This window comes from Mchenga conophoros, linkage group LG12 (assembly GCF_057382185.1).
Source record: "Mchenga conophoros isolate Kocher_MC1m ecotype Shallow Benthic linkage group LG12, M_conophoros_male_GT1.1, whole genome shotgun sequence".
NCBI classification, from domain to species: domain Eukaryota; kingdom Metazoa; phylum Chordata; class Actinopteri; order Cichliformes; family Cichlidae; genus Mchenga; species Mchenga conophoros.
In genome coordinates, this window is record NC_140537.1 from 15114594 (window position 1) to 15142530 (window position 27937).

General features: G+C 40.7%; 3 protein-coding genes and 1 long non-coding RNA gene across 5 annotated transcripts in view; 1 reads left to right on the forward strand and 3 right to left on the reverse strand.

The window, feature by feature from the left end:
• Positions 1-8284: 8284 nt before the first annotated feature.
• On the reverse strand, positions 8285-14275 carry LOC146562300 (uncharacterized). The gene is made up of 4 exons (XR_014894638.1): positions 14261-14275; positions 12040-13519; positions 11082-11566; positions 8285-10535 (listed from the first exon to the last, which is right to left on the reverse strand). It is a non-coding gene; the product is annotated as an uncharacterized LOC146562300 (long non-coding RNA).
• Positions 14276-14336: 61 nt separating this feature from the next.
• On the forward strand, positions 14337-16422 carry LOC146562301 (dual specificity protein phosphatase 18-like). Its single transcript, XM_085293934.1, has one exon. It carries the CDS (start codon positions 14337-14339, stop codon positions 15006-15008), a length of 672 nt encoding a protein of 223 aa, XP_085150060.1. The 3' UTR covers positions 15009-16422.
• A 205-nt stretch (positions 16423-16627) lies between these two features.
• Positions 16628-21992, reverse strand: tgoln2 (trans-golgi network protein 2). The gene is made up of 4 exons (XM_085293933.1): positions 21753-21992; positions 19032-19756; positions 18481-18564; positions 16628-18395 (listed from the first exon to the last, which is right to left on the reverse strand). Exons 1-4 carry the CDS (start codon positions 21814-21816, stop codon positions 18390-18392), a joined length of 879 nt encoding a protein of 292 aa, XP_085150059.1. The 5' UTR covers positions 21817-21992; the 3' UTR covers positions 16628-18389.
• A 3669-nt stretch (positions 21993-25661) lies between these two features.
• Positions 25662-27937, reverse strand: part of tcf7l1b (transcription factor 7 like 1b) — a 30751-nt gene continuing 28475 nt past the window's right edge. The window contains exons 9-12 of one of the 2 annotated variants that reach the window (XM_085293937.1): positions 27718-27880; positions 27514-27621; positions 27272-27323; positions 25662-26664 (exon numbers count right to left, since the gene is read on the reverse strand). In XM_085293937.1, coding sequence (XP_085150063.1) covers positions 26174-26664; positions 27272-27323; positions 27514-27621; positions 27718-27880 — 814 coding nt within the window. In that variant the 3' untranslated portion in view covers positions 25662-26173. The remainder of the gene's footprint in view (positions 26665-27271; positions 27324-27513; positions 27622-27717; positions 27881-27937) is intronic. The other variant, XM_085293938.1, reaches the window with a different exon arrangement.

The following is a 27937-nucleotide window of genomic DNA, read 5'->3' on the forward strand; positions in this document are numbered from 1 at the left end:
CGCTGTCAGGCATGGGTAAAATATGCATTTTAAAATGTTTGGAAGGGTAGACTCAAACCGAGTATTGCACATTATTTCTATCACATCTTCAGCTCTATATTTGGCTCCTGTGGGTGAGGAACTCAATAAAAAACAATGAGCATGGGGGAGGAACTGATTCCCTGGGTACATTTTATAACTGTAATAATATAATCTGGGGAACATTTATTGGGTTATTTATCTGAAATAACAAGCTAAAAACATGTTAGATAGGCTCAATTAAGCAGCGAATCACGAAAGCAACGTAATGCTGGTGCACTCTTTTTCTCTTATCTCAGTTTCTGCTTATTCGCTGCCCCCCCCCCCTCCCCCCCAGCTCAGCTATTAAAAAGGCTCAACCAATAGCTGTTTGTTAGCCATCAGGAAAAGAGGAAGATTTTTACCTCACACCGTCACGGTTGAATGAATTTACCCACATGAGTGCAATGGTCAAATAATCAGCTTCGGGAGGATGCTTAACCAGTCCAACTTTATCCCTGGAATAATTTTAGTCAATGAAGGGAGGAAGGGGAGACTTTCACAGTTTGCACCCGCTCACTTTCGCGGCGGCCCCCCCATCACTAGTCTCGCCAAAAGCAATGGCTGGAGGAGGGTGGAATTCCTCAAGACTTACTGCCAATTGGGAAGGTTTGAAGACAGAAAAAATTATTTAAAAAAACAGCTGTATCAAATGTAAATGATGTTGCCTTACCTGTTGTGGGGATTATGTGTGGCTATTACTGTGGCTATTATTACTACGTGAAGAGAATTACAAATGTAGTCATCATCAAGAAAGAAAGCAAAAAAGAAACAAGGAAAGTAGGAACGTATTCAACATCTGTTTTGCAGCTGGGAGTATTTCTAAGGGACACCGGGAGAAAAAGGAATTAAACACAAGAAAGGGGGAGGTGGGGGGATCTCTGGGAAAGCTGGAAGAGAAGACAAACACGGGATCCAACATGGCTGGACTGGATTAAAATGGCTGGAGTAAAGAACACCTTTCTATTTACCCAGTTTGAACTTGCATGTCATACAGCTCTGATGTCTCTGCCATGATTAACTGGAATCTAGTGGAGAATTAGACTTCACATGCTGACCTTCTCTGGAAAAATGAGGTCATTTGCACCTTGAGCAAAGTTTAACATAATAAGTACCACGTTTACGGCAAATCGGGGGGTTCGTGTCATATGCAGCTGGTGACAAATGCCAAACTACCCGCTTGATAGCCGCTTCCTAACAGCTATAAAATGGCAAAGAGCACAGACCACAAACACCAACAGAGTGTAGCAAAGCCCCAAGCCCGGCTCTACAGGGCCTGACAGTAATCAGGAGAAGAAGTGAGTGCTGAGGAAGTGTCAACAGAAACAAACCCTGTGCTTCGTTTGAGCCAGACTGAGCTGATAGCTCATTGCCAGTGGCATAATTTAGATGAATGGTGGGTGCAATCCATCAGAATCAGAGTATAGCTAGAGTTAGTATGAGCGCAAGGAGGAAGAGGAGGGGTGCGACCCTTTCCTGCGCTCGCCTGCCAGTAACGGTATCCCATTACCCTACACCTGTTAACAACACCAATCCCCTTGTATAAACAGTAAAGTGATCCACTCATTGAAGGCAGAGGGACAGAAAGAGACAGACGGTGGGATTGAGGTAGGAAGAGAATGCAGAGAATGGGACAGGAAAAAGAGGAAAGAGCAGATGAAGCAGTGGGGATAAAGAAATGTTTTCTTGTTTGATTTTAAAGAGACTAGCACCTCTGGACATGATGGATGAACCCAGGGTCTGGAGAGACAAGTCATGGACAGATGGCTCAGATGCAAACTCCAACAGCACTGCAGCAGCCTTTACAGTAAAGCAACAGGGACATCTAGTGGCACAGAGCGTAACTTCCCCAACGCTCTCAACGTGCATTTGGAACGTGCACTGATTTTATCAAAGCAGCTTTAGCTTGAAACATCTTTGAAAGGCATCTGTCTGTTTTCATTGATATGTGACAGGTGCAATTAAAAAGTTAGAGGCAACAAATCAAAATTAAAATCTTCATTTAACCCTTGAAATTGTTTAAAATGTGTACACAACATTAAGTAGGCTGCATATCTGAGTATTTTGTCTACATTTTATTGTTGATTAAAGGAGTAGATGTCAGTTTTGTCATAGCAAAGGACGATATATTAAAAAAACAGGTTTATTTATGAATGAAAACAGCTGCTGTGTTCATTTCTTTCTTAAGTTTTTACATTCGGTTACGGCACAAGTCAACCACATTCCTCACCTACCTTTGCCACAGAGACGATCCCTCAGCAAAGAGACATTTAATGAGATACAGAGAAGAATTGTTAAAGCCACCAAGTATCCTCTGAAAGGCAACTTTTATGTGTGTTTATTTTATTGTTCCTGAATGGATGGCTCATGTGAAAAAAACCCTGAAAAAGTAACTTTTAGGTAAAAGCTATTGACTCAAGCGGTCGGCTAATTGCCCATTTTCAGGCAGTGAAGATAATGGGCAAAAAAATAAAGAGCCATCCAAATTTTGACTAAATTACCCTCCTATAGCTTGGGAAGGTATTTATAGTCAGAATAATAATAATAGTCAGAAAAACACAGCGCTGTGACCTGGCAGATTAGAAGGTAACCATTAGCGGTTTGATAGCTTCAGGGCAGTCGAGTATCGACCCGCATGTAGCTGCATGCTTTTGTCATTCTTGTTCACTGTCGGCTCTCTCTCTTTTCTTTTCTTTTTTCCTTTTCTGGAGAAGGAAATAAAGCTCTTTTCATGGCAGATGGCTGTTTTTCAGCTAGTTCTTCTCGGCTACAGTTTTACACCACTGACACAGATGAGGCGAGCTGCAAACAGCACATCAGGGCTTCAGGACTGAGGTGTGGACAGGCTCGCTTTCAGTGTTTCGGGAAATGTAGGTGTCTGTGGCATTGTCTGTCACACTCATCCTTTTATGCAAAATCTATTCCCTGTTTGGCTTGTGATACTTTTATTTTGGAATACTTATCAGCAGCACAAAGCCTTATTCAGATTCCTTCACAGGGTAAATGTCCAGTTCAAAATAATAATGCAGCAGCTGCACTGACATGCCCAAACATGCCAAAATTTATAAAAATGCATTTCAAGGAATCTGTTGAAGAGTCGATTATATCTTTGGGTCTTTGGGGAGTTTTATAAAGAAATGGCCAAAGTGGGCTAAGACTAAGTCATTATTCGGCCTGTGAACTTCTACATCATCATGTGTCGTAAAACTTTCAGCAGAGTGTGCGCTTGCACAAAAGCTTAAATTTGAATTGTGTGCGTCTTTGGGGTAACTTCTTAACAACAAACCCAGCGCAATTGTCTGGAGTCAAACTGTGACTTGTTCTTTAAATAGAAGCTCCAAAAAATCAGAGACAGGGAGAATTAAGGAGTGGGAAACCAGCGGGAGAGCAGGCGTTCAATCACTCCCCACGCAGAAGATATAAAAAGTCTCCAGTAAGAATTCGAATAAGTATAAATGTAACACACATTTCCAAAATGACCATCAGCTCTTTGCAGAGGGCCCAAATTTTGCATCTAAGACAAAAATGAAAAGCTGAAGAAAGTTGATAGAGAAGATGAAATGTGAGTGTAGAGCTCGCCGCTGTGTGCAACATTGTGCTTAAAGGTGATTCCTCTTTGGCTTCAGCATCGAGTCCTGCTGCCTACTGCCTTCACACCTGGCTTTTTTGTATGCACAAACAGGATATAATGAGTAAATAAGGGTCTCGTGAGCTTTAGAGGCCAGCCAAGATTTTTTTTCCTCAAGCTTACCAGCTGCTGTTTTTAGGTTTATATTTAGCGTAAAGATAAATGAGTGGTGTTAGTCTTCACTATCTCGTCACCATCAGATACCTGATAGTGGTTTCTTCCTGGTAAAAATGAGTTTGTGCTTACTCATTGGGGTTGTCGGATGGTTGGGGTTTTCTTTAAAATACTGTAGCGTGTTCACAGTACAAAGCACCTTGGACTATTTTTTTCTTGTAGTTTGAATTGAAAACCTGAATTGATTTAAGTCCAATTTTATCTATTTTGCAAACAAACAAAAAACAGTCAAATTGTGCTTTTCAACATGTCAAATTACAAAACTGGTGGACTAAAAGCTTAACAGTTTGCACAGGTAGTGAAAGTGGGGTGCTTTTAAGCTAAATATCACATTCATTTATAAAGCTATTAGAATTATTGTTATTATTTTTTATTTTATGGTGCAGTGAATGTGTAATAGCCTATTAGAGTTGATTACAAAGCAGCGGATACTGTGGGAACCTGTGACCTGCGAGGAAAATCATTCAGGAATATTTTAGCTTTAAAATGAAATATTTCCTATTCCAGCGCTAATGACAGTCCAGCTACCCCACCATCACCCCCTCCCCACTATCAATTCATCTTATCAGTCCACAGTATCACTTATCAGTGAGTTTGTGTAAATGGCAGTGTGTGGGAGAACAAGTGCTGCAGCTCAACTAACAGCATTCCTCCTCAAAGGAGTTTCTCCTGTCCTTCCTTCCTTCCTTCGTCCCCTCCCTCTCTCCTTTCACTCTCATATTGTGTCTCTAACGAGTCACGTCCTTCTAGCAATTATTATGAAATTAAAGCTATTTTCCACGGCCGATGTTTGCCCCGGTAATAACCACACCGAGATAGGCTTCATTCATTTAGCGTTTTAGTTCAGCTCAATTCCTGTCGCATTAGCAAGAGGAGCAAAATCAGAGTGTCACTCAGATATTCTGCTTAATGGTTTGGCGATGGCCTGGCCCCTTTTCTTTTTTCCCCCCTCCTTTTTCTTTCACGATCCCCCTAACCCTATCTCTCTGCCAATTACGCTGTTTAATCTATATGTAGATAATGGTGTCCAGGACCTCCCTGTTGAAATGTCAGGTGTGAAGAGGTTATTAGCTAACTTTTAATTACTGTCCATCATTCACCAGGCAGCAGGACAGATTGGTCTTCTCCAGCTGTCCGCTTATCTGGTCTCCGAGTTGGGTGGAGGTGTGGAAAAGAAAGACGTTTAGGAAGCACCAGGTCTTCCACTTAATATCACCATTTTTTTTTTTTACATTATTAACTAGACTTAGTGTTTGGAAGGAAGACACAGAAGCGAGGAGACCAAGTAGATCATGTGTCATAGGGTTTAATAGAAGCTGTCCATAAGGTGAGTTGCTCAATGGAAGGTGACTGTGATGCTGTGATGGCACTGTATAATGTGCAAACATTTTGCAGAAAATGTGCAATCATTTTAGCATCAAAACAAAACAATCTCTGCTTTCCAAAAATCTGAAAATAGTTGGCGCTGGTTATCAGAAATGCCAGTCTACCGACACTTTGAACAACCTGCATTCTAGTTTAAAGTGAAGCTTAATAGAGATCAGCTAGATCATAAACGTTCCAGCACAAAAATATTTTATGAACTCCCCCCAGTTCATGTGTCAAAACCTATGTTGTGCGCTGAAAGACCAACAACCCCAGAGCCACAATTTAGTACCCCTGTCTTCAGCACTTGTACTTGCTCTGCTGTATTGCTCCGGCAGGGAAGCAACAGGATGACTAGTGCAGACAGATGCCAAGGAGAGTGGCCTTGGAATTGTCTGTGGAACTGTTGCCGGATATGGTGGAAGAATTGGACTCAGCGTTTCCCAGCAAGACACAACCGCTGAAAAGACTGATTTCTGATGGTTGGTGCGAGACCATTTGATTCAAGACTGTTGCACCTGTACATATAATGTATAAGTTGGACTTCTAGCCTGGTTTCAGTTTTAGTTCTCGTTGTTTCTTTAATGCCCTGGGTTTGCTTTACTGCTACGAGCACTCCTTTTTTTTAGCTGCTCTCTACCCGATGGAAAAGGAACTCCCTCTTCCTTCTGCTTGTTCCTCTTCTTTACATGTGTAACTTGTCTGCTTCTTATCCAGACTGAACTGAATAGGAAGTCTCCATTAATTTCCACATACATTTTTGCAAATGTATGTGGAAACAGGACACAGGTTGTAAAGGTTCTACAACACGACAACAGCGCACATACAGCAGGCCTGGAAATCACTTTTCCCCCTAAAAAATAGAAAACCTGAAGAATATTGTAACTAGATTCACGTCTTCATTCAGGAAGCAGCGACACGTAAAAATACACACTTGCAGCGAGAGCGATCTCTTTTCAGTCCTTGAACTGTCTTTCAGTGGTTTTACTATTTTAAGCTCTACAGGGCAGAGCACTGCTGATTACAGTGCCACAAAGAGAAATACTTCCCGGGCTTAGGTTTTCTTCTTCTTCTTCCTCGCCATCTTTTACAGCCTACACACACATTCCGCTGGAAGTAGCGGAGCTGTTATTTCAGCAGGCATCCTCCATATGATGGAGGCTCTGGTTACAGAGGGCTGCTTCTGGATCGCACACATAATTACGCACGCACACATGAGCAGTGTGCTAAGACATTCCTTATTTTATTCAAACAAAGAAGAAAACGGAAATGGATAATTGGTAAAAACTTGCAGAAATTCTGACACAATTAGATAATTGTGGAAATTACTGATTGCTTACATCAACACACACACGCACACAAGCTCTCGGTCTCTGCCTCTCTCTGTCTTTGGGACATAAATGTCTCTGTGGTATCCAAGCCTGTATAAACTTGAGCATTAGTGTGTTTTCAAAACTAACCATGCGCTAGAGGACATCATTAAGCCGATTAAGGCTTTTCATGCAAACATACCTGCCTTTGAACTGAGGTTTGTGTGATATTTAAGACTTTAAGTGGAGCCTCACTTTTCTGCGCGGGGTTTTGTGTGTGTTAAGACTCTGCTTTCAGAGCTCTGCGGTGAATTACCGCTGACCCATGAAGACCCCGGGCCCCCCAGCTTCTGCCTGTGGAAACCCCCCTGTCATCTGGATCACATTGGGCTCAAATGGGGGGCAGAGCAGAACCCAGTGTGTCTGACCCATGCAGATCAGGAGGATGCTGGAATGAAGGTCCACTGCGGTGTGTGTTTCGCTCTTTCTGTCTCTGGCGCAGACACACAAACCTGTATGACGTGATGGATCTAATGCACACATTACAAGCGAGTTTTAAAGCAATACACTCATATCCTACTAACATTACTAACCACTTTTGTTTCACCTTTGAGTTGTAACACACTTTGTGTATTTGTAAAATCAACATTGCTGAAAATGTGGTTTAAAAGGAATCTTAAATGCAGTGTTTGAAGCAGGCCTGATGTAAATGTGAAGGAGTATCAACAGAGTAGTTTGAAACATTGCCCCATCACAAATATGTGTCCGCTTGACTTAAATATAAGAAGAAACCTGTGCTAGAATTTACATCGTTTTTATCTCCCAACATGATGAGTTGCTGCCCCCTGCTGGAAGTTTGCATCCATGAAAACAATGCAGTTATTTTAGACAGTTTGTATGTATGAATTCACAGGAGGAACATGGTGATCTGACTGATCAGCCAGACACATGCATAATATTTAAGTTAGTTTAGTAATACAACCACTTCCCACTTTGATGCCAGCGCTTCTCTGCCATTAATGATGATTTTAGGATCCATGACATTTCTTTGAGAGATAAAGTACTACAGGTATGTAAGCATTTCAAGATAACCAGAGCTTCATCATTTGACCTTAACCAGATCCTTTTTTTATACCTGAGCAGCTGTCAGAAACAAATACAAAAGATAAATGTTGAATGATGTCATCCCTGTTATCAGGTTAAAAAAAGGTTCTTGAATTCTTAAAGGTTGTTGAGGCACTGACACAATGAGTGTGTTGCAGTGTTTATGGGTCGTAAACACATATCGTTACACTAACACTCCTTCAGCTCCCAACAAAATGAACTAGTAGCTATTTACTTTATGCAAAATATGAAGCAATCTGGTCATTTTTTTCTATACTCATTGCTAATATTATTTATGTACGTATTTACAGAATATACATGCACATATACATATATTATGCATATATATTTATTGCTGATTGTGAATTAATAATAAATAATGTTACAAATCACTAGCAATATTATTTTCATTATTTTTGATGCAATATTGTCTACTTTATGGTTTATACATAGTATTTTATATTGAATTGGAGCTTATAAGATGCAATACCAATTGTGTTCTGATGGCCATTGTCTTCACATTTTAAAGCAATGTGTAACCTTGAGTGTCATTGCTAATCTGCGCTTGTTGCTTAAAACTAACTCCACGCCGTCTGTGACCGAAACAGGACAGGAAACACGGGCCCACAGACTTATGACGAAACGCTATGTTGCAAAAAAATTTATTAACTGGATACAAAGTTTTAGAAACAAAAGTTACAACATTACAAAAATATTCAGAAATTGTTCATGAAACAGTAAACAATACAATCACTATCAAATTATTGTTTTTAAACTTTATTAACACATTTTCTTAGACCTCCTGCTGTTCTTATGGACATTTTGCTTGTATTGCTTTTTTGTTCTTTTCAAAACATGATTTATGTCAGTGTAAACATTAATTAACATGCTGCTTCCACATAATACATAAACTGAGAGGTTCAAGGATTAGATTTAGGCTGCAAGAGTATTTGGAGGTTTTCGCAGTGCTCACTGCCAGTTTGCAACTTGTTTGCATTTCCACACAAATACACCTCTTGTACACACTCGCTCTTCTCTCTCCCTCTCACACACATTCAAGCACGTTGTTGAATTTCATTCTGTTAGTAAGTGACGCATCCCCTCGATGCTGGGGCGCTTCAACAATTCTGAGCAGAGAGTTATTGATTCTAGTTAATTTTTGTTAGGTTATGTGTTCATTAGTAGGTTAGTTTGTTAGTTTGTGGAGAGCTGTTCAACACTCTTCTTTTGGGTTAGTGAATTGTTTTGATGACTGTTGTTCATAGTAGGTCTGTCCAGTGGTATTGCTGGGCATGCTTTGATTTACTCAAAGTTTAGCAAAGAACAGCAAACAAAGACATTAGTAAGATGGACATTTACAGGATCAGGACTGTTAGTATCAGCACCAATCAGGAGTTAGCACTGAGGTGTGCTCAGTTTCTGTCTGACATCACCGCCCGAGCTGACAACAAGCCAGGCACTCACCTGCAGGTTGACCGCATTGAGCACGTACAAATGTAAAGGCTGACCTCTCTGAATCTGATCACAATCGTTTTTGCGATGATTGCTCGTAAGTGTGTGGTCAACCCAGTTTGATGTCAGCAGCTGTTCCCGCTTGTCTTTTCACCTTGAGCTTAATCGCTTTCTTTCCCTTTCCAAGTCCCGAAACCCTTCTTGACATGCTCAGTGCAACATTTTTCCCGACTTTAACGATTTATTTAAACTTCTAAAAGAAGGGATGCAAAATCATGCAAAGGAAGTATATGCGCTGCAGACCGCGGGCAGAAAGCAGAGGGTTAGTCAAGTTAGGGTTAGAAATGCCAGCCAACAGCATTCTCAATACAGGTTAGTAATCCTCCAACTGTTAGCACATATATTAGTACTGTTAGAGATTAGTGAGATACTGTTAGTACAACCCAGATGTGGGTAAAAATCTATTTACGCATAATTATTAGCATTTGCTGAAATTGGCTTCAGTGTGAAATGATAGGACTGCAGGCATCGGGACAACTTAATTAATGCCAGCGGGCATCGTTTAGAAAACTACAGACCATTAATTTCCAATGGCATCCTTGTGATCTAAATCAGCATAATAACTGCTACTTCAGTGAGGTTGTAACAAATGCTAAGAACCATTTGTAAATGTTGTTTTATCCCTTATCTGGTACATCCAGTGGCTAAAAGAATATAGGCCTGTTATTGAGTGTGCAGCTGTGAAAACAAAAACCACAGTAAAGCAGCTTTTAGCTTCAGGCCCGTTACAAATACATTTCATCTGACTGATAAGAGACACATGCAGACATACGTACAGGGTACATGCAAAGAAACACGTGCACTCACGTAGACACTCCCGTAACACACACACACACACAAGTGTGATCAACTTTAGAGGTTTCCACACAAACAAAAACATACTGTGTGAATGGCACATTGGGAACTTGTCATTTTCACACAATTTAGCAGCTTTTTTTTTTTTTTTTTTCAAATATCAGAGCTTTGCACAAATCTGTCAGAGTAAACTCCAGCTATGAAAAGACACAAAATAGAGTCTTGGTGAAACACTGCTCGCTTTGACTGAAGTATCTTATATAGGAAGAAACCATCAGAGGGTTAGAAAGAGTAGAGGTCACCGCACGCGTCACTGTTTTTGAACAGCAAAATAAAGTCAGAGAACGGGCCAGGACGCGCTTATTACTTACAAAAGAAAAAAAAAACTGTATCAAATTATTCTGTACAACACCCATGAAATATCTCCCTGCTAAATCTGAGCACACTGATGTTGACCACGAAGCAACAAGTGAACTACTGTTTTCACTGATTTGCAAAAGCAGAAGTCATCTCTCAGTAGGGAAACACTGGAACACGGACTCGCTCTTCTGAAGGTGCAGGGCAGGGAAAATGGCACCATGTGGTCATCGCTGCAAGACAAGTCACAATAAAGGGAATTAGGATGGTATAGTGTAGTATAAAATAATATAGATATAGCGAATGATGGCATGATTACAAAGATATAGTTTTGTACTGGTTTGAAAAATATTGACAAATATTTCCTTTTCTACAAAAATCTTGAATAAAATCACCCGAGGGGCAGATTATGCTAATATGATTTGGTCACATGATCCAATTTGTGGTTTATCTCACCTCTTAACCATAATCATGAGAAAAGTACCATATAGCAAGCATAATAATAATAATAATAATAATAATAAATGTCAGTGATTAAGCACATAACTGATCTCCCACGTTCTATCTGGTCTTCATTTATCTGTCCTCTGTGCCAGCATAGAGGCTTAACACAAACACACAGAGACACACACTCACACAAAAGCATGACTGAGTCCATAAAAAACTGGCTCTGTATTTTATATTCATCGGCACTTATATAAGAAGTCACTGTGTACAACATAAAAGTGAATGTGGAGGAATAAAAGTCAGTGGTATAAATCTGTGGCTAGATCCTGTACCAGTCCATACGCAGCACAGTAGAGGGCAATGGAGCGAAGCCACCGGGAGTACAATGAAGTCCTGTCGAGCCCCCCCAACAATCTGCTTTTTCCATCGATGTAACTGGAGAAGAGCACACAACACAAAGCAGCAGAAAAAAGTGGGACACAACCCAACTGTCCTCACAAGATCCCCCAGGTACTGGTTGTTCTTTCATCTTTTTTTTTTTGTTTCTTTTTACTGCTTTATATTTAGTATCAGACACGGTGGACTGAAAAACACCCACTGTAAAAACATATGAGTCACTTAGGATAGGAGTCAGTAATATCAGTTATCTAAATGACTGAGTAATGCTATTAAATTTCCGTGTGACCTCCCTAGAGATGATAATGACGACAATCCAGTCTGTACACATAACCTGTCCTGCTGTTGGTTCCCTTCTGGATCCTCCCAGCATCCTGTGTGTCTCTGTCTGCAGCGCTGTGGATGAATCCACAGGGAGTACCTAAAAGGCAAAATACTGAGTCAAATGGACTTGTCTATATACTATATACTATGTATATACTTCATATATACTTCATATTAGATGTGACTCTAATATTAGAAGATCTAAGTTAAGGCTGGGACTATTTGACATTGCTCTTGGCAAATCAGTGCAAAAATAATGACTACAGCTTGTTCTCTGCAGATTAAAGACATATAGGGTAGGTTGCATCCTGCTGTATTGAGAGATGTATTGAGATTAAAAATAACTACAAGATTATTTTTCATATTCTATGGTAAACGAGTATACACCCTACAACCTACAAGACATATTCTCTATAATCTAGGCCCTCAACTGGAGGGATTAAAGGAGTTAGTGTTTGCCTAAAAACATAGATCTTATTAAAGGATTGGGAGGGATAGAGGGGGGTAAAAGTTGAATGCAACGGAAGAGCAGAATAATTGGAAATAAATTATCTATTTTTTTTTTCCTACCAGTGATCTCCGGGATCCACGTCCACCTGTCACCAAACGATAAGAAAAGATCGCTCCTTCTTCGCCTTTTTTTCTGCTTTCTTCGTCTTCCTCTACCAGGCTGACCGCAAGCCGATCAGACGGGAAAACAGGCGTCGTGTGTGTGCGCAGTGATTACGCCCGCACTGAAAGGCTGGTTGGATCGAGTGGCAGCACGCTACTAACACGAACCGCGGCTGTGCGTCCTCTCTATATGGCTGCCGAGCGGAGAGAAGCAGATGTGGGAGTGCCAACAACAGCTGCGCACTGACGGGAGTCCAGTCCACGGAAAATAGGATAAAGTGGAGTCGGAAGCCTCGGGACAAAGAACATGAGCGGAGGGTATTAATGAGAACAGTAACTTCTTTCACTCAGCGCGCAGACCTGAATTAATCGCTGGTCTCGGTCTCCAGCTGCTGCCACAGGTTTATGGTCTTTTGTATGCGCCCCCTTCATCCACCATCTGTGTTTCCCGGGCAACGAGAGGACTGCCTGCAGGCACCACCAGCAAGGCCTGCATGCAACCACCTCAAATCAAGGCACACTACAGTGCTGTGATTCTGCTTACTGTAACATAACCAGTGGTTGATGTTTCTTCATTGTTAGGTGCTTTCTACACGTACACACGCATAATCTCACACCTCTTCTTTCGCCTGCTTTTCATTCACTCATCCAAACTGGTGTTTGAACAATATTTCTTATCTTCTCGGTGCTGTGATTCAACACATTCAATTTCAAATAGCGGGTACTCGACTAAAAATGCCAAGTTTACCAGTCAATCTCAGCAAATAATAAAAGCTCTTAAAAAAAAACTGGACAATTGCCAACTAAATACTTTTTCAGACACCTAGCTATTATCTTGATTTTAGTTCATGAGCAAAAGAGCTCACATTAATCAGATTTAAGCGAGAAATTGCCACAAACGTAGTTTAATTTAGCCTTAATTTTCAGGTATTATTAATTAAAGGGCTTAATTATTTCAGAGCAAATCAATGGGAAAAATGGAAACAAGTTGTAAAAATCTCAAACTGGAACAACATTAGGCTGTGTGTTATCAATCATGAGCATAAAAGAGAATCCGATACAAGCTGTTAACCTCCGATAATTCTCAGAAAAAGAAATGAAAAGTTTCCATAAAACAAGAAGAACAAAACCGGTGAAGTGGTAAACGGATGAAACAAATAGTGTCTATCAAAGAGAAAAGCTTTAGAAAGAGGAACATATGTAGACGGGGACAAAGATCCTGACCCCAAAGAATGTGGTTCTGCCAGGGGTTGGATCTCCTGGGCTGCCGGTGGAAGCGGGACACTGGCTTTTACTCTTGATTTTCCTGCCAACTAAATAAAATGCTGCTTTTCTGGATCAGGACCTGGAACATTCTTGACTGGCTGAGTTAATCAGCTGATCTCAGTTCAACTGGGCTGCATTCCACTTACTGAGGAGGAAGATTAGTCTGAGAGACCTGACAAGAAACAAGAATGAGTTGCTTTCAAAACCACAGCAGTCACTTAAGCATTTAAATAAACTTAAAATTACATTATCTTTAAATTTAGAGTTTTCATGTTTGCTTTGTGTGTGTGTGTGTGTGGGGGGGGGGGGGGGTGATGATCCTGTTTTCTGTTCTGTATGTCTCAGTTTTCCAGGTCATGGTAGGCTAAGGAGCTTGGGGGGGAAAAAACTCACTGGACTTCTTTACGTTTCGTGAAAATGTTTCATCTCTCATCCAAGAGCTTCTTGGACTTTAAGTTTCATGAAGGAAACATCTTCATGAAACTTAAAGTCCAGTTGTTTTCTGTGCCTTTAGTTCCCTGATTGCTTTAGTTGGTGAAAGGTTTATTAATCTCCATTTTGCATTCCCATTCTCGTTTATCTTCTATCTCTTTGTCAAATTCATGTCTCAGTCCTGGTCTCAGTGCTGGTTATTTCCTGTCTTATTTTGATAGTCTCTCGTCGTGTGCTTTCGCTTTGTTCCCAGTCCTGCACTTTGGGTTCAATTACTGAGGCCACACAGCACATCTTGATTTTTTTTAAAAAGTCATTTACATGATAATCATAACGTTGATGATTCATTAAAACTGGGATGTTTAACGTTTGTTTGTTTGTTTTCACAGTGTAGGTTATTTGAATTGTGATCACACTTTAAACCCACTGCATAGCTGTCAGTATAAAGCTGCCTAGTACGTCACTAAGAAAGGGTATTTACATTTCATTAATTCGACCTTGGTATCCACTTGATAAAACCCCCATCCAGCTGGAGGCGCCAGCTTGCGCGCTCACAGATGTTTGGCCTTCCTGAGTCGCCGTACCACTGCATGTACCTCGCTGCCCCAGCCGTGCGCGCGCTGGCGCGATTAGTATCATGGAATGGAACAAACTGTGAAGCATCGCTGAATGTGACGTTATCCATGCATCAGCCAGCTCCGTCGGCTCTCTCGGGTCTGTGCCGAGTCACCGACTGTCTTTACCTGAGTAATGCCCGAGCGGCCGGTGATCACCGCCAGGTGACTGGCTGCGGGATAACCTGCATCATCAACGTCACTGAGAAAAAGGGCAGCGTCTCGCCCCCTCCAGGGGTGGAGTACTTCCACATCCCGGTCTCTGATACCCCGGTCTCTCGACTCAGCGATCACTTTGACGAGGTGGCGGATAAAATCCAGGTTACAGCGGAGAGCAGCGGCCGCACGCTGGTGCACTGCAACGCCGGGGTGAGCCGCTCCGCAGCCCTGTGCATGGCTTACCTAATGAAGCACCGCGGCGTGAGCCTCCTAGAGGCCCACGGCTGGGTCAGGACCTGTCGCCCTGTCGTGAGACCCAATAACGGGTTCTGGAAACAGCTCATCCAGTATGAGGGCGGGCTTCGTGGTTGCAACTCTGTCCGCATGGTGTCCTCATCCATGGGAGAGATACCTGACATTTATGAAGAGGAGGCCAGGAATATGATGCCACTGTGAGGGAAGCACGCTTCTTTGTGTGTGGTGGGAAAGTGGGACATAATTTCACAATGATCTGCAGTGTGCTGGCCTTAACTGTAGAATCCTGTGCAGCCTTGAAAGGAAGCATAAACAGTGAATGCGTTCCCTCCAGGCCCTCATAATAATGGGCAGTTGTGCAGAGTAACAGTGAGCTACTGTATAATTTATGCCTGCCGTGGTTTTCCCATGGTGCATTTGGCCACCTCTTGCTTGATTATGTGAGATTTTTGGTGAGCTCAGGAACCGCTTGCAGATATAAACCCTCCATCATTCTGCAAAATGCTCAAACATCCAGTGAGAGTGAGATTTACCCCAACACGTTTGTCATGAATGGGAGCTCTAAAGATAGGCTTGTAGTAGGCTTCTACTCAATGTGACTAAATGCTGCTCCACTGTCTGTTAATGATAAATGTTGTGGTATGTTGTTTTACCACAACATTTATCTGAAAAATTACAGGATGTCATATTAAAGGATTCAAAGCTTATAAAATACAACAGAATAAATGAGTGATTGCTATTCTCATTGAGTTATTCCACATAAAATTAACCAAATCCCTCAATAAGGCAAATAGTATCATCTGAACTATTAAGTTCAGATGATACTGATCGAAGAAAAATGGCAGCCATGAAATTCTCTTGAGTCATAAGGAATCATTGCTGGAAGATGATCCTAGTATCAAAATCGTGGCTCAAAGAGTTGGCAGTTTGTCTTGTAACCGGAAGGTTGCCGGTTCGAGTCCCAGCTCAGACTGTCTCGGTCGTTGTGTCCTTGGGCAAGACACTTCACCTACCGCCTACTGGTGTTGGCCAGAGGGGCCGATGGCGCGATATGGCAGCCTCGCTTGTCAGTCTGCCCCAGGGCAGCTGTGGCTACAACTGTAGCTTGCCTCCACCAGTGAGTGAATGAATAGTGGTATTGTAAAGCGCTTTGAGGGCCCCGAAAAGCGCTATATAAATGCATTATTATTATTAAAATGTAAAGTTTACACATTGTACTTTTGGGGGGGGGGGGGAGATGAGTCATCAGAAAAACATCCAGGTTATCGGTTCTTGTTTCTGTTATTCTGCGTCACTGATTTGAAAATAGTTTGTTTGTGGTCTTGGATCTGAGCTTAAATACGTTTTTCAACTCTGAAAGTTTAATGTGGCCATCTCATGTATGTAAAGGGGAGGGATCAAAAGTGCTGGGAGACTCATGTCAGATATCAGATTATGTACTTTGAGACCCCGTAACTCAGAATGTTCATAATAACAATAATAATAATAATCTAGAAAGTTTATGCATGAAAAACAAAGTCAGCTGACTCTGAGGGCTCAGGTGGAAGCTCTGATTCAACACTCACTTTGCTTTTAAAAATGTTCAGAAACTCCAATAAACTCTTTGTATACTTTTTATGTGGATCAATTGTACATTTAGATAAAAGTTAAAGTCCTGCATTCACAGCGTTGCTAACTGAACTATTTAACATTAATGCTTTGATACTTTTTACTCTCAAAGTCAAAATAAGAGCTGTGACACTGAAGGCTGTTAACAAGTCCGACTCAACTGAGACAAGACAGTAGAAAAAGCATTTCTTTTCCAATAAGCATACAACTGAGCTGGCTCACCTCTCACCCTAATGAGCAAGAAAGCTTCTTTTTATTGTTCTTTGTGTTTTTATTTTTTAAATGGACAGTCACTCCTTACAACAGAGAAATAAAGTCTACATGGCCATGATGTTTTCTAGCTAATTACAGTGCTTCATTAAACAAAACAAAAAAAGATAATTTCACTTAATTCTTTAATAAAAATATACATTTTCATACCATAATATGGGATTCCTTAAGTCAAAAGAAAACAGCTCTATTTCTTACACAATTAGCTTTACGTGCCCGCCACCTGCAACGAACAGCGAGGAAACTGAGGAAAACGGGTACAATATCTGAGCGACGCCACGGATCACAGTAAAACTCATTCACAACTTGGCACAAGTCTGTCATTTCTTTTAAACATAAACACACATCTGTTACAGAGTAAATGTGAAATCTTTATATTTAAGTGGTCATCCCCGAGACACACATGTAGTGGTACAACGTAAAAATATTCTTCTAAACCACAGACATGATGGATAGATTTCAGATCTTTAAACACCACTTTGAAAAAGACTGGTCGTCTCGACATACTGTCTGAAATAAGAGATTAGCATGCGCACCCAGTAAACCTAAGACAAGTCTCAATTTTTAAAAAGGAGTAGTCGGCCATCATACGGTTGCTCCCTTTATGCCACGAGTTTGCATCACAGCATTGACAGTACGTTCATCTCTGCATCCAACACAAACCTACAGCCAGCTTAGTGTTAATAAATATAGATTCCAGCCTTAAGCAGCGCATCGCTAATCGTGCACTTAAGTAGTCTTGAACAAATGGAAAAAAGTTCACGCGAACGCCCGCTTAGAAAGTCTTACAAACAAAAACGAAAAAAAAAAAGATGGTTTTAATTTTTTTTTTTTTTTTTTAATTAACCATCAAAGTGTCTTTTTTAACTTTCAAATGTCAGATTCTGTTCTGCAATCAGTTTATCGTAAACATTGTAATATTGTACCGGTGCATCAATGAGCTGCTGCCCACATAGGGTGATTTAGCGTAGGTAGAACAGTTTAATAAGGAGCAACCTCTAATAACAAGTCTGGTAATGAAGTTATATTTGGGAAACTGCTATAAAACACTGTTTACACAATCACCACACACTAACTTTGTAGTCCTCATTGATTCTACATTCCACCTTAAAAGCAAAGATGTGCTTTCCGATATTTGTGCCAGGCTGTGGCTGTATTTAGCATGCAGATATGAGAGCAGTGACTTTTCCTTCTTCCATGGTTATATTTAAGCCATTACCTCCTTCTGGATTACGGTTGTTACAACATTCACATGGCCTACACTGCAGAGTCTGACCTCCAATATGACACTTTTACATCTTAATGAAATCTTGATGTATTTTTTAAACTCTAAAAGACATTTTTAACAACCGCAAATAAAAAGCACATTACAGTATTTTACAACGATTCAGATGGCTTATTTAGGAGTAAGGCTGGAATTTGCTACTTCAACATCCTGAGCAAGGACCTTTGTCAGGCCAAACTACAAGTGAAATAATGACACAAGTGCAAAAACGGCATGCCTATTTTACCTTCATTGCACTTCCCCCATTCCCTCAATAAGGCAAATCGTGTCACCTGCATAGTCATGCAATAAACATCTAAAAAGGTCCAAAATAGAAGAATGTTCATTTAACCCGAGGTGTAACCCAGAGTACTTCAGTAATATATCGAACACCGGTATCTGCACTCCTTCATTTCAAACAGCCAACAGCTGGCTTGAGATCAAATCTGAAAGAAAAGAAAGAATCGAAAAGTTACAACATTTCTTGAAAAGAGCCGCAGAGAAATGTATTTCTTTATAAAAGTCACTCACCTGCTGTTGCAATTTTTGGTATTCTGTGGACTTAGGTCGACGTGCGGCTCTGGATTGCTTTCCTTCCAAAACAAAGGCGATTATCTGGTGGCGAAAAAAAAGATCAGGCAAGTCTGGTTTGGACTGCTGTAAGATGTCTGATTTTCAAAATAAGGATAGTTAAGCTAGCCAATGTTAGAACTGAGTGTGCTACACATTAATGGACAACTAAGTTAAAAAAAAAAAAGCTTTAGCTAATGTAAAAGTGGTTTTCAGCATTAAACCAGAACAGCTGGGAAATGTGTTTCTTTCCTTAAGCTCAGTGGAGAAATTTACACAACTCTCAACGTAATTGTTGTGTGTGTTCTACACAGGAAATGACCTGCGCCTCAAAAGGCAACCACAGGTGCCAAATATATTTTAGGCTCAAAGTTCAAGGTTCAAGGTGCAGTTTATGTTAGTTTAAACACCAGAGTCAAACTTTAAAGTTAAATTTAAAAAAAAAATCTTTTTCTATGTGTGTATTTGGGTACAAGACTTGGGACATCAAGCCGGTCTAACAGCAAAAGTACCTTGCGCTTGTTGTGGTAAGTGATGTAGAGCACTGCCACCAGCACAGCTGCAGAAACGAGGTAGGCAAAGAAATGGCTGCTTTCCCCGTTTTCCATCATTTTGGATGGGTCGTATGGAACTTTCACCTCTTTTCTTTTAGTCTGCTCCACACCATCCTTTCCTTGCTCTTCGCCATTAGCATGGTTTGGTGTTTCCTCATTGTCATCTATCCCATCGTCCTCGTCTACATCACCTCCTTGGAATTCCTCCATGGTGCTCAATTCATCTTTAAGTTTCTCTGTGGATGTGCTTTCAATTGGCTTTTTTTTAGAATCGTTTTCTGTAGGAGCTTGGGCTTGTGGACTTACTTCTTCTTTGTCTTTGGTTTCAGGCTCCGCTTGGTTGGTTTGCCCATCTGTCTTATTGGGCAGCTTGTTTTTCCCTTGGGTTTGCGGACCAGAATCCTGTTTTCCATCGTGCTCATCATTTCCATCCTCCTGTTGTTTTTCAGTTTGATTCTGTGTATCTGTTTCAGTTCCTGCGCTTTCCGGATTTTTCTCGACCGCCTTGGGCTGTTCAGCTGATGTACTCACACCCTTCGTAGGTGAGCTTAGTGACTCTTCAGGTTTTGATACGTTAGCCGCCTTTTCGGTGTGGTTACCAGACACGCTTGACTGAGATTGATCTGTTCCATTTGTATCTTTTACTGGTGGGCTTTTTGCATCTGGGGAGACTTCACCCTGTGCTGAATACAAAAACAAGAGCCTCAGTATTAATGGAATGTTAAATGTGTTAACTGGGATTTTGAATTAACTATTTATTACATTACATGCACATCTGCTTGTTTATCCTCACTACTTATTTCTTCCAGTGCAAACCTCTGAAATATTATTTAATCTATTTTTCTCTTCTCTCCCGATATCTTCGTAACATTTTTCTTGTCAGCTTCCTCCAAGTGATTACATTAAATGGGATTACTCAATTACATAATTGAATCATGTCTGCCATGAAAAAGATTGGCAGCAAAACATTCCAGAAATCAAAGGACAATATAGCAGACGTGGATAATACTAGACTGTGACAGTGACCACTGACACTTTGAGTACATTTGCTTACATATGTGACATACTGCGTAGACCTACTACTATAGGACTAATACACCAGTTATCAAGGCTGGATTACCCACTATGCAAAGCAAAAGGTCAGTGGGCTACAATATGTCAGCTGACCTCATTAATTTGTTAGGTTGACTACAAAATCATACAAAAACACAAAGATATAAGCAACACGCACTAGGAATCCAGTATTTTTTATCATCCTGATTTTCAACTGGGCCAATAATCAGCAGAGTGAACACTATATGCCATTAGTATTTGGTCACATGACTTGTGTGGATCAGTGGTGCAGACCATGATTAACAGATAAATAATGCTGAGATTTTTTTTACTAAAAGAATGTAGATCTGTACAATAAGTTATAATTCATGAGTAATTTTCTTAACATTATGCTACGGACAAAATGATCCAACAGTGTCCACAGTTTTATCCAGCAGGTTTGGAAATATATGTAGTAGAGACCAACTGATTTATTGGTGGGTCAATATTATCAGCCGATACTGGCACTCCACCTATCCTGTTATAAAGGTTGATTAAAGAAAGTAAAGAAGAAAAAAGGTAGAAACACCCTTTAATCGTGTTAGGAGTCTTAATGTTGCATTGTTTGCCAACTAAAGGGCAGTCTACAACTTCCCTGTTGGCAACAGGTACCACAAAATCAACAAGCAACGTCAGGCAGAGCTTAGGCGAGTAAACAAAGGGGTATTTATTATTTTCTTCTTTTTTTTGGGTTGTATGGAAGCCCCAAACGCAATTTCATTGTTCTTGACAATGACAATAAATAAATAAATACTAATACCAAATAAGTGCATAACAAATGTCAGGGAAATCTCTTTAAGTTTCATGTGTCTGAAAAATAAACTATATATATTGGCCAATATATCCGAATATTGTCGGGGTTTTTAAATCATAACCAAATATTGGTATGGATATATCGCCTGTGTCAGTTGGCCTCCAGTTGGGAGGAATTACGCCAGATTACGGTGAAAACCTTGTATGTGAATCCATATTTTGCTATATTCACTGTAAAGACAGGGAATATTATGCACAGATGTGTATAGTAGAGTACAGCACAAGTACACATTCCCCTGCAAGAGATCACAATAAGTTAATTATATCGCAAAAGTGAAGCGGTGAAGGAAAAGGAGACTGGATGAGCGCAATCCCTCCCAAGCTCTTAAGAAGCAGAAGGATATCCTATTCACGTAACACCTGTGAGCCAACCTGTTAAACCGGACCGACTGCTCAAGGAGGATGAGGAAAAAGTCAAGATTATTAAAATAACAGAAAAAGCTCAAATAAAAAACTAAACAGAATAAATAGCACCTATTATGCAATTAAAAATAAAAATAAAACATTAAAATTTACAGTTTTAAAAAATGTCAACACATTAACGTGGCAATATATACGAGTTTTTATTACTCATTTTATTGTTTTATTATTCTTTTTTTTATTTATTTCTACAGTGGTGTAAATCAGTCTATTCTCCTTTCTCCATTTAAAAAAAAGGACTGTTTTGACATATATCGCCTATCATCTTTATCAGGGATTGTGGGGAATTCCATAAGTGCTCAACCAACGCAGGCCTAAAGCCAAATAAAAACGCAAAAACAAAACTCGACTCACCTCCGATGGAGCTGAAACACAGGAATATTGCAGATATAGTGAGCAGCAGCAAAGCCGTCCTCATCGTGTCGGCTGTGTCCACACGCCAAAGAAACGCGACCCGAATCCGTCTAATTTCAGCTGCGTCTTCTCAGAGCTCACGACGCAATCCGAGCTGACAAACGCAGGCCGACAGGTTCAAGAGGTTTGACAGATCCGGCCTGCTTCCGTGTACGAGCTGGCATTTCTCTTCTTCTGCGATTGTAAACACGTGAGTGAAGTTTAGTGCCACCTAGAGGCTACATGCTTTTATAACAAGAACGTGCTGACGGAGAAAGCGTGGCGATTGTGGTTTCGTTACTTTCACGTCCTTCTTATTGTGCAGTTTTATCATTTCAGCTGCCCAGCTCAGCCTGTGACACCGCTGAATCTCTAGAGCCCATCTATGGTAGTATACGGCACGAAATCATTATACTTTTGTATTTTTTGATTCAATATTATGATTTTATTTCGTCTCAGCTCACTACCAAAGTGGATCTGCTTGTTTAAGTTGGGTTTGCTTTTGTTTTGTTTTTTGTTTGTTTGTTTTTGCGGGGGTGGGGTAGTTGTGGGGCGAGATTTGACACGTTCAAATGAGGTGTTACAATAGAAAAACCTTTCAGTGTCATCAAACATGTGCACCTCGCCTTGCTTCTTTTGTTGGAAAGCCATATTAACAGACACTAACACTAATCTGTATTTCTCTCTCTTTTTTAAGTCAATCCGTCTATTTTCTTCCACTTATCGAGTTCAGGGTCGCAGGGTGGGCGGGGCCAATCTTTTGTATGGCTAACACAGGCACAGAAAAGCATTCACATTCACACCTATGGGCAATTTTAAATGACCAATTAACCTAATCACATGCATGTCTTTAGACTGTTAGGGGAAGCCAGAGTACCGGGATGTAGATAACGTGCAAACTCTGTAAAGAAAGGCTTCACAGGACCTGTGGCTAACAGTGGTGACCATACAAGATACAGTTATTTTATATTTATTATTTTTATTTACTTATAGCTTTTTTTTTCCAGCTTACTTATAATCAATTATAATATCTTTGGTGCTTAAATTATGATAAAGACGTGTCACTATAGGTTAAGGGACAGTTTTTCATGTCCTGCTCCCAGTCATAGTGTCTCACCATTGTTGTAACAGAGAAAAGGAAAATCCCCCCGTTTCCTCCAAATATGCCTGCAGGTATTACTGTATTTAATTCCATATATGTATAAAGACAGGGATGTTCGAGGCAGCTCTGTCTTTACTCGACTTGGTTTAATTTAAAAGCTATGTGGAAACCACTAAAATTACACACATTACACAAATTTAGGGCCCGCCTATTTGACCTCATGAAAAAAAAGTTGTGTTTATTATTCTCAATGTCTTTTATCCACCATAGAAGAAGAGATGGGGGTCTCGTTTGTGTTATACTGCCACACACGGGTTAAGTGTAGGCATTGTTGATATTTTTCCTTCATGCGTGTCATTTCACCTTATCAGCAGATGGCAGTATTGGCATGTAGTGCAATTTAAAAAAACAAACACTTTACTTGTGCCATTATCTATGTAGGTTAACTTTGCTTAAAGGGTATTGAAAAGCATTTCTTCTAGTAAGCAATGGCCAAAATAAAACACCACAAAACAAAGCCATGACAATACCAATATCGCTGGCCTTGGAGCTGAACATGTTCAGCAGTTTCTGAGATAATGATATAAATGTTAATTAGAGGTGTTTTACATCTCAGTTGGGTGCAGGAGACCTTCAGGCTCTTGTAATGAATTTGTCTTAATTGTGGCAGGCTATTTGACATTTGAAAAGTCCGATGATCCCTCTCATTCTTGACATCCATTTGCATTTCCATCTTTAAGGTCAAATGGGTATGAATAATACATTACGGAGGTTCTTAAGCTCACAGCCAGCCATACCTGTCTTCACAAACGAGCCAGCTGAGGCTTGCTCAGCTCAGTGAATGCTACAGAAACAATCAATTAATATCACTTTGGGAAACCGCATGTGAAGCATCCTGTAATTAGTAGGAATATAAGGTCACAGAGTCAATGGCAGATATAGGTTCAGCTTTTTTTTCCTGATTATGCTCATGCATAAACACTGGCCTTGCCTTAAATGTGCTGCAGCTCACAGTTTAAGTGACTTCTCAGATAAGAGATCTAGAGGCAGCATTACGCAAGTAAAGTATCAAACGGTTAACCTGGAATAAATTTAAGATCAAAGGAAGGCCCAAAAAAGGAACCTTGGCAAGAGATTGGAGGAATTTAATGAGCAAAAATTAACATGTATTAAATCTGACCTCGTGCTTTACATGGCAGATGTTGAGCAGAGCAGCATCCAGACACGTTACTCGAGATAAACAGCCGTGTGTTACATGCTGACTGCAAGATAGCCTCTGTTTGGTTTCAAGTGGATGGTGTGATTAAATAAAAATATTTCTTTCAATATAGCAAGACCAATTTAACATTTAAAAAATAACAATAATAAGCAGGCACGGGTATGGAAATGTATTTACCTGCACATATGAACTTATTCACTTAGAGACTGGGCTTCATAATAGGGGTACTGTCTTTGGAGAATTGAACGCCGGGCTGCATGCATGGCCTCGAGGAGACAGATTTGCTGACTGTTTTGACAACTCATTACCTGTAATTTCACTGATGGATTGGTGAGGTGGCTCAGAGCAGGCAGCCGTGGCATCAGAGCACGAGCAGTTTGTGTCTGGAATGATGTAAGATAGAATGGCAAACAAGCAAATGCTTATTGTGCCTAATGATTGCTTAAAACAGCAGGGCACACTTGACAGTTTGGTGCCTCTACTATATAAGGCCCCAAACAGAAACGCATCCTCAGTCCCGCCGCTCTGCAGTTTTACAACAATGTTTAAAGTGAATTTTAAAAATATATATGACACAGGTCACCTTTTTTTTTGCTGGCGGCAAATGGATGATGCTTCTGTGACAATGTCATTGATTATTTATGTTTCATCTGAATGTAGAAAATCAGCTAAGACAGACAGATCGTTCTCTGTGTTATCGTTAAGTCTTCTTTATATGTAAATGCATGTGAAAAAGTAACATTTCCCAGCTCCCTGCAGCAGGTAACATCTTGCTTAAGTTAAATTGGTAGATAGAGGGGTTGCAAGTTATCTCGTCCTGGCCGGCCTCCCCCCCTCTGCTCCCACATAATTGGTCCATCCCTGGCACTACTACTCATCTCCAAAGCCACCAAAAACTGTAACCTACCTTGTGTATTTTTTCACTAATTGAAATGCCTAATGAGGTCCCAAGGGCTCCATCCCATTACCTCTGAGTTAATTAAAGCCTAAGCAGTGTGCCAAACGGTGAATAAAGATGCGGCAAAAGTGCAAAAGGAAAAAAGGGGAGCCCGAGTAGGGTACGGTGCACTGGGATGGAGGGTTGACCTGCTTTTTTTTTTTTTAGTCATTGTTGAGGGATGCCACATTCCAAGAATGAGCAGATGGCTATTATTTTTTTATTTGCGTCTATACCGGGCTTGAAATTTCCATTACCCTGGCTCAGGCACTCATTTTCCAGTGTGGTTAGCCTAATTCTGCTTTATTAAACATTAAAGTCTTTGCCACTGTCAGGAGGGTTTTGCTGAAGACGTTCTCACGTTAGCGCTGAAGGATAATGCAGGCATAAAAAAATGACAGCTGTGTTTGTTTTTTGTTTGGCTGCCCCCTCCAGTTTAAATGCAGCCCTGATAAAATCATACTTGTCTTTAAATGTGATTTTCTACACCTACAGTGTCATGCCCTGTGGTCACTTTTTATAGGAACGCTAATCCAAACCACATCACCTCGTTAAAGCAATTTCTCCTTGTTAAACGACCAGAAACAGCATTGAAAAGACAGACTTGAGATATTTCTTTTAAGAAACAATTTCAAATGTTTATTTAACATGTCAGAGAAGGGGCACACACTCGTGAATTAAAAAAAAAAAGAGGGGTTGGGGGGGAGAAGGGGGTTGCAATTATTGGCCAGTACTAAGACTTAAACTTCATACTAACATTAATCAGGTTTTGGCTAAAGTAAAAGTGTGTTTTTTGTTTCTTTTTTGCTTTTATAAAAGAAACTATGTACATAGGTTCATTTATACAAGAGGTTCATTGGATAAATGCATCAAAAACAAAAACAAACCAAAACAAACCAAAACAAAAAAAAAGAAACCAGTTCTGCAGTAAACTTTACAAAAAATACATTTTTGTTTTCATTGAGAGATGTAGAAAAGGAGACGGTCAAATATTGACCAATAATATTTCATCCTTTTCATTATTTAGAAAAAAAAGTTGTTCTAATAACTATTTTTTTTTAAAAGAAAAGCAATCAATATACAGCACAATAAATGGGGAGGAAAGAAAAATTGCCTTTGTGAATTCATTCAGTTGGTTTGGTAACCAAGGAGAGGGGCTGCGACTGGAACAGGGCATGATGGGAATGAAGGGCCTGGTGGAAGGGCGAAGGGGGAGACAGCATGGAGGGGTGCAGAGAGGTGAAGGGGATTGGCCGGGTGAGGATGGGTGTGTTTGACTGGCTACCTGAAGTACCAACGGGGATGGACATGGTGGGTTGGGAGGAGGAAGAGGAAGGGGTGGAGGAAGAGGAGGATGAGGAAGAGGAGGATGTGGACCCGGAAGCTTTCCCGGGTATCGAGAAGTGGTGTTGCATGCGCCCCTCCGGTTTGGTGGTGAGCGATAGCGGCTGGGCCTGTTCAGAGTGAGTGGCAGCGGGGGCGGCGGGGGAGGCCAAGGCTGCGGAGGGAGTGGCCGGTGAGTCCAGCATGCTTCCGTGTGACGACGCGGGGCTGTCGCACATCTTCTCCGAGGTCAGGTACTGCACGCACTGCTTCTTGCTTCTTATCGAGAAGTCTGCGGGGAAACGAGGAAAAGTGAGCAAACTGAATTATGGATCCGCCGCTGACTTCAAATCTGGTGCAAGTCCCTTTATGCCACGTCCGACAGAAGTGAATGAGTGATTATTTAAGCAATGAAGCACGATGTTAAAGTTAGAAACAAGACCTTTTTTTAAACTGACAACAAGAAGACTGAAACAGGATGTTCACAGCATAATACGAATGGTATGTGTGCATGGATCAAAAGAGGAACAACACAAAATGTACACAAAATGTGCACTAAAGAGTGAAAAGCTCCCTTTTTTGGCCAATTTGCCGTGGTAACTTGATTGCACAATAGCAGACATACCTACCACTATTAGCAATGAACCTCATAAGCTGCTTGTCAAAGTATAAAAGCAGGGAAAGGAGTTAGTTAGAGCCAGCGAAGGACAAAATTCACGCAGAAATTAAAAAAAGGGGGAAAGAAAATAACAGAAGAAATGTGCAGTGTCAGGTTGGGCTTGAGCTCTGCAAGAAAAATAAAGCCCTCGCTGTTAGTTCCTACAATTTTTCTTTCTTCTCTAATGTGAGAGGGGAAAAAAAACCAAATAAAGCCAGTCAGGAAGAAAATGGCCCCTTACCCTCTGGTTTTGAGTCTGGTTTATTCTCTCTCTTCCTCTTTTTCCGCTTTCCCTGCACACATGAAACAATGCTGTTAAAAACAGTTTTTTTCATAGTGAAAGCAAACAAAATTCACCGACTTCACTTCAAAGATTAAAAGGGCAGTTTCTATAGTCATAGCTGGACTGAACTTTAAAGGGAAATGAATTTAAACATCATCCAGTCACGATATGAAACCTGAGAACAGAAATGTGCCACTCACATAGTTATCTCGTGCTGACCATCCCGGATAGAGCTGGGAGTGAAGTTGCCTCTCTTTCCTGGCCAGCTCATAGTATTTGGCTTGCTCCTCTCTTGACAGGGAATGCCACTGTGGACAGAGTATATCAAAGGACATTTAAACACTCTCACACACACACACATATATGTATGTGTAAACTCCAACGCCTTTGTCTGCACTGCTTACCCGTCTTCCAAGGATCTGGTTGATGGCCGCGCTCTCTTTCAGAGTGCACTCTGCCACCACTTTGGCTCTCATCTCCTTCATATACAGCATAAAAGCATTCAGAGGCTTCTTGATATGAGGCTTCTTGTCCTCTTCTTTCTTGGCAGGAACGGGGGACTTTCTGCTAATCCAAAACAAGAATGAAAGTAGCCGTGTGAATGACCGAGTAAGCACGAGTAGA

Bases quoted from the DNA above. Each gene is read 5' to 3' on its own strand.
- LOC146562301 (XM_085293934.1), top strand. From the start codon at position 14,337: ATGTTTGGCCTTCCTGAGTCGCCGTACCACTGCATGTACCTCGCTGCC.
- tgoln2 (XM_085293933.1), bottom strand. From the start codon at position 21,816: ATGAGGACGGCTTTGCTGCTGCTCACTATATCTGCAATATTCCTGTGT. The intron at 19,757-21,752 runs GTGAGTCGAGTT...TTTTGTATTCAG, and splicing joins GTGTTTCAGCTCCATCGGAG to CACAGGGTGAAGTCTCCCCA. The intron at 18,565-19,031 runs GTACTTTTGCTG...TTTCGCCACCAG, and splicing joins CTTACCACAACAAGCGCAAG to ATAATCGCCTTTGTTTTGGA.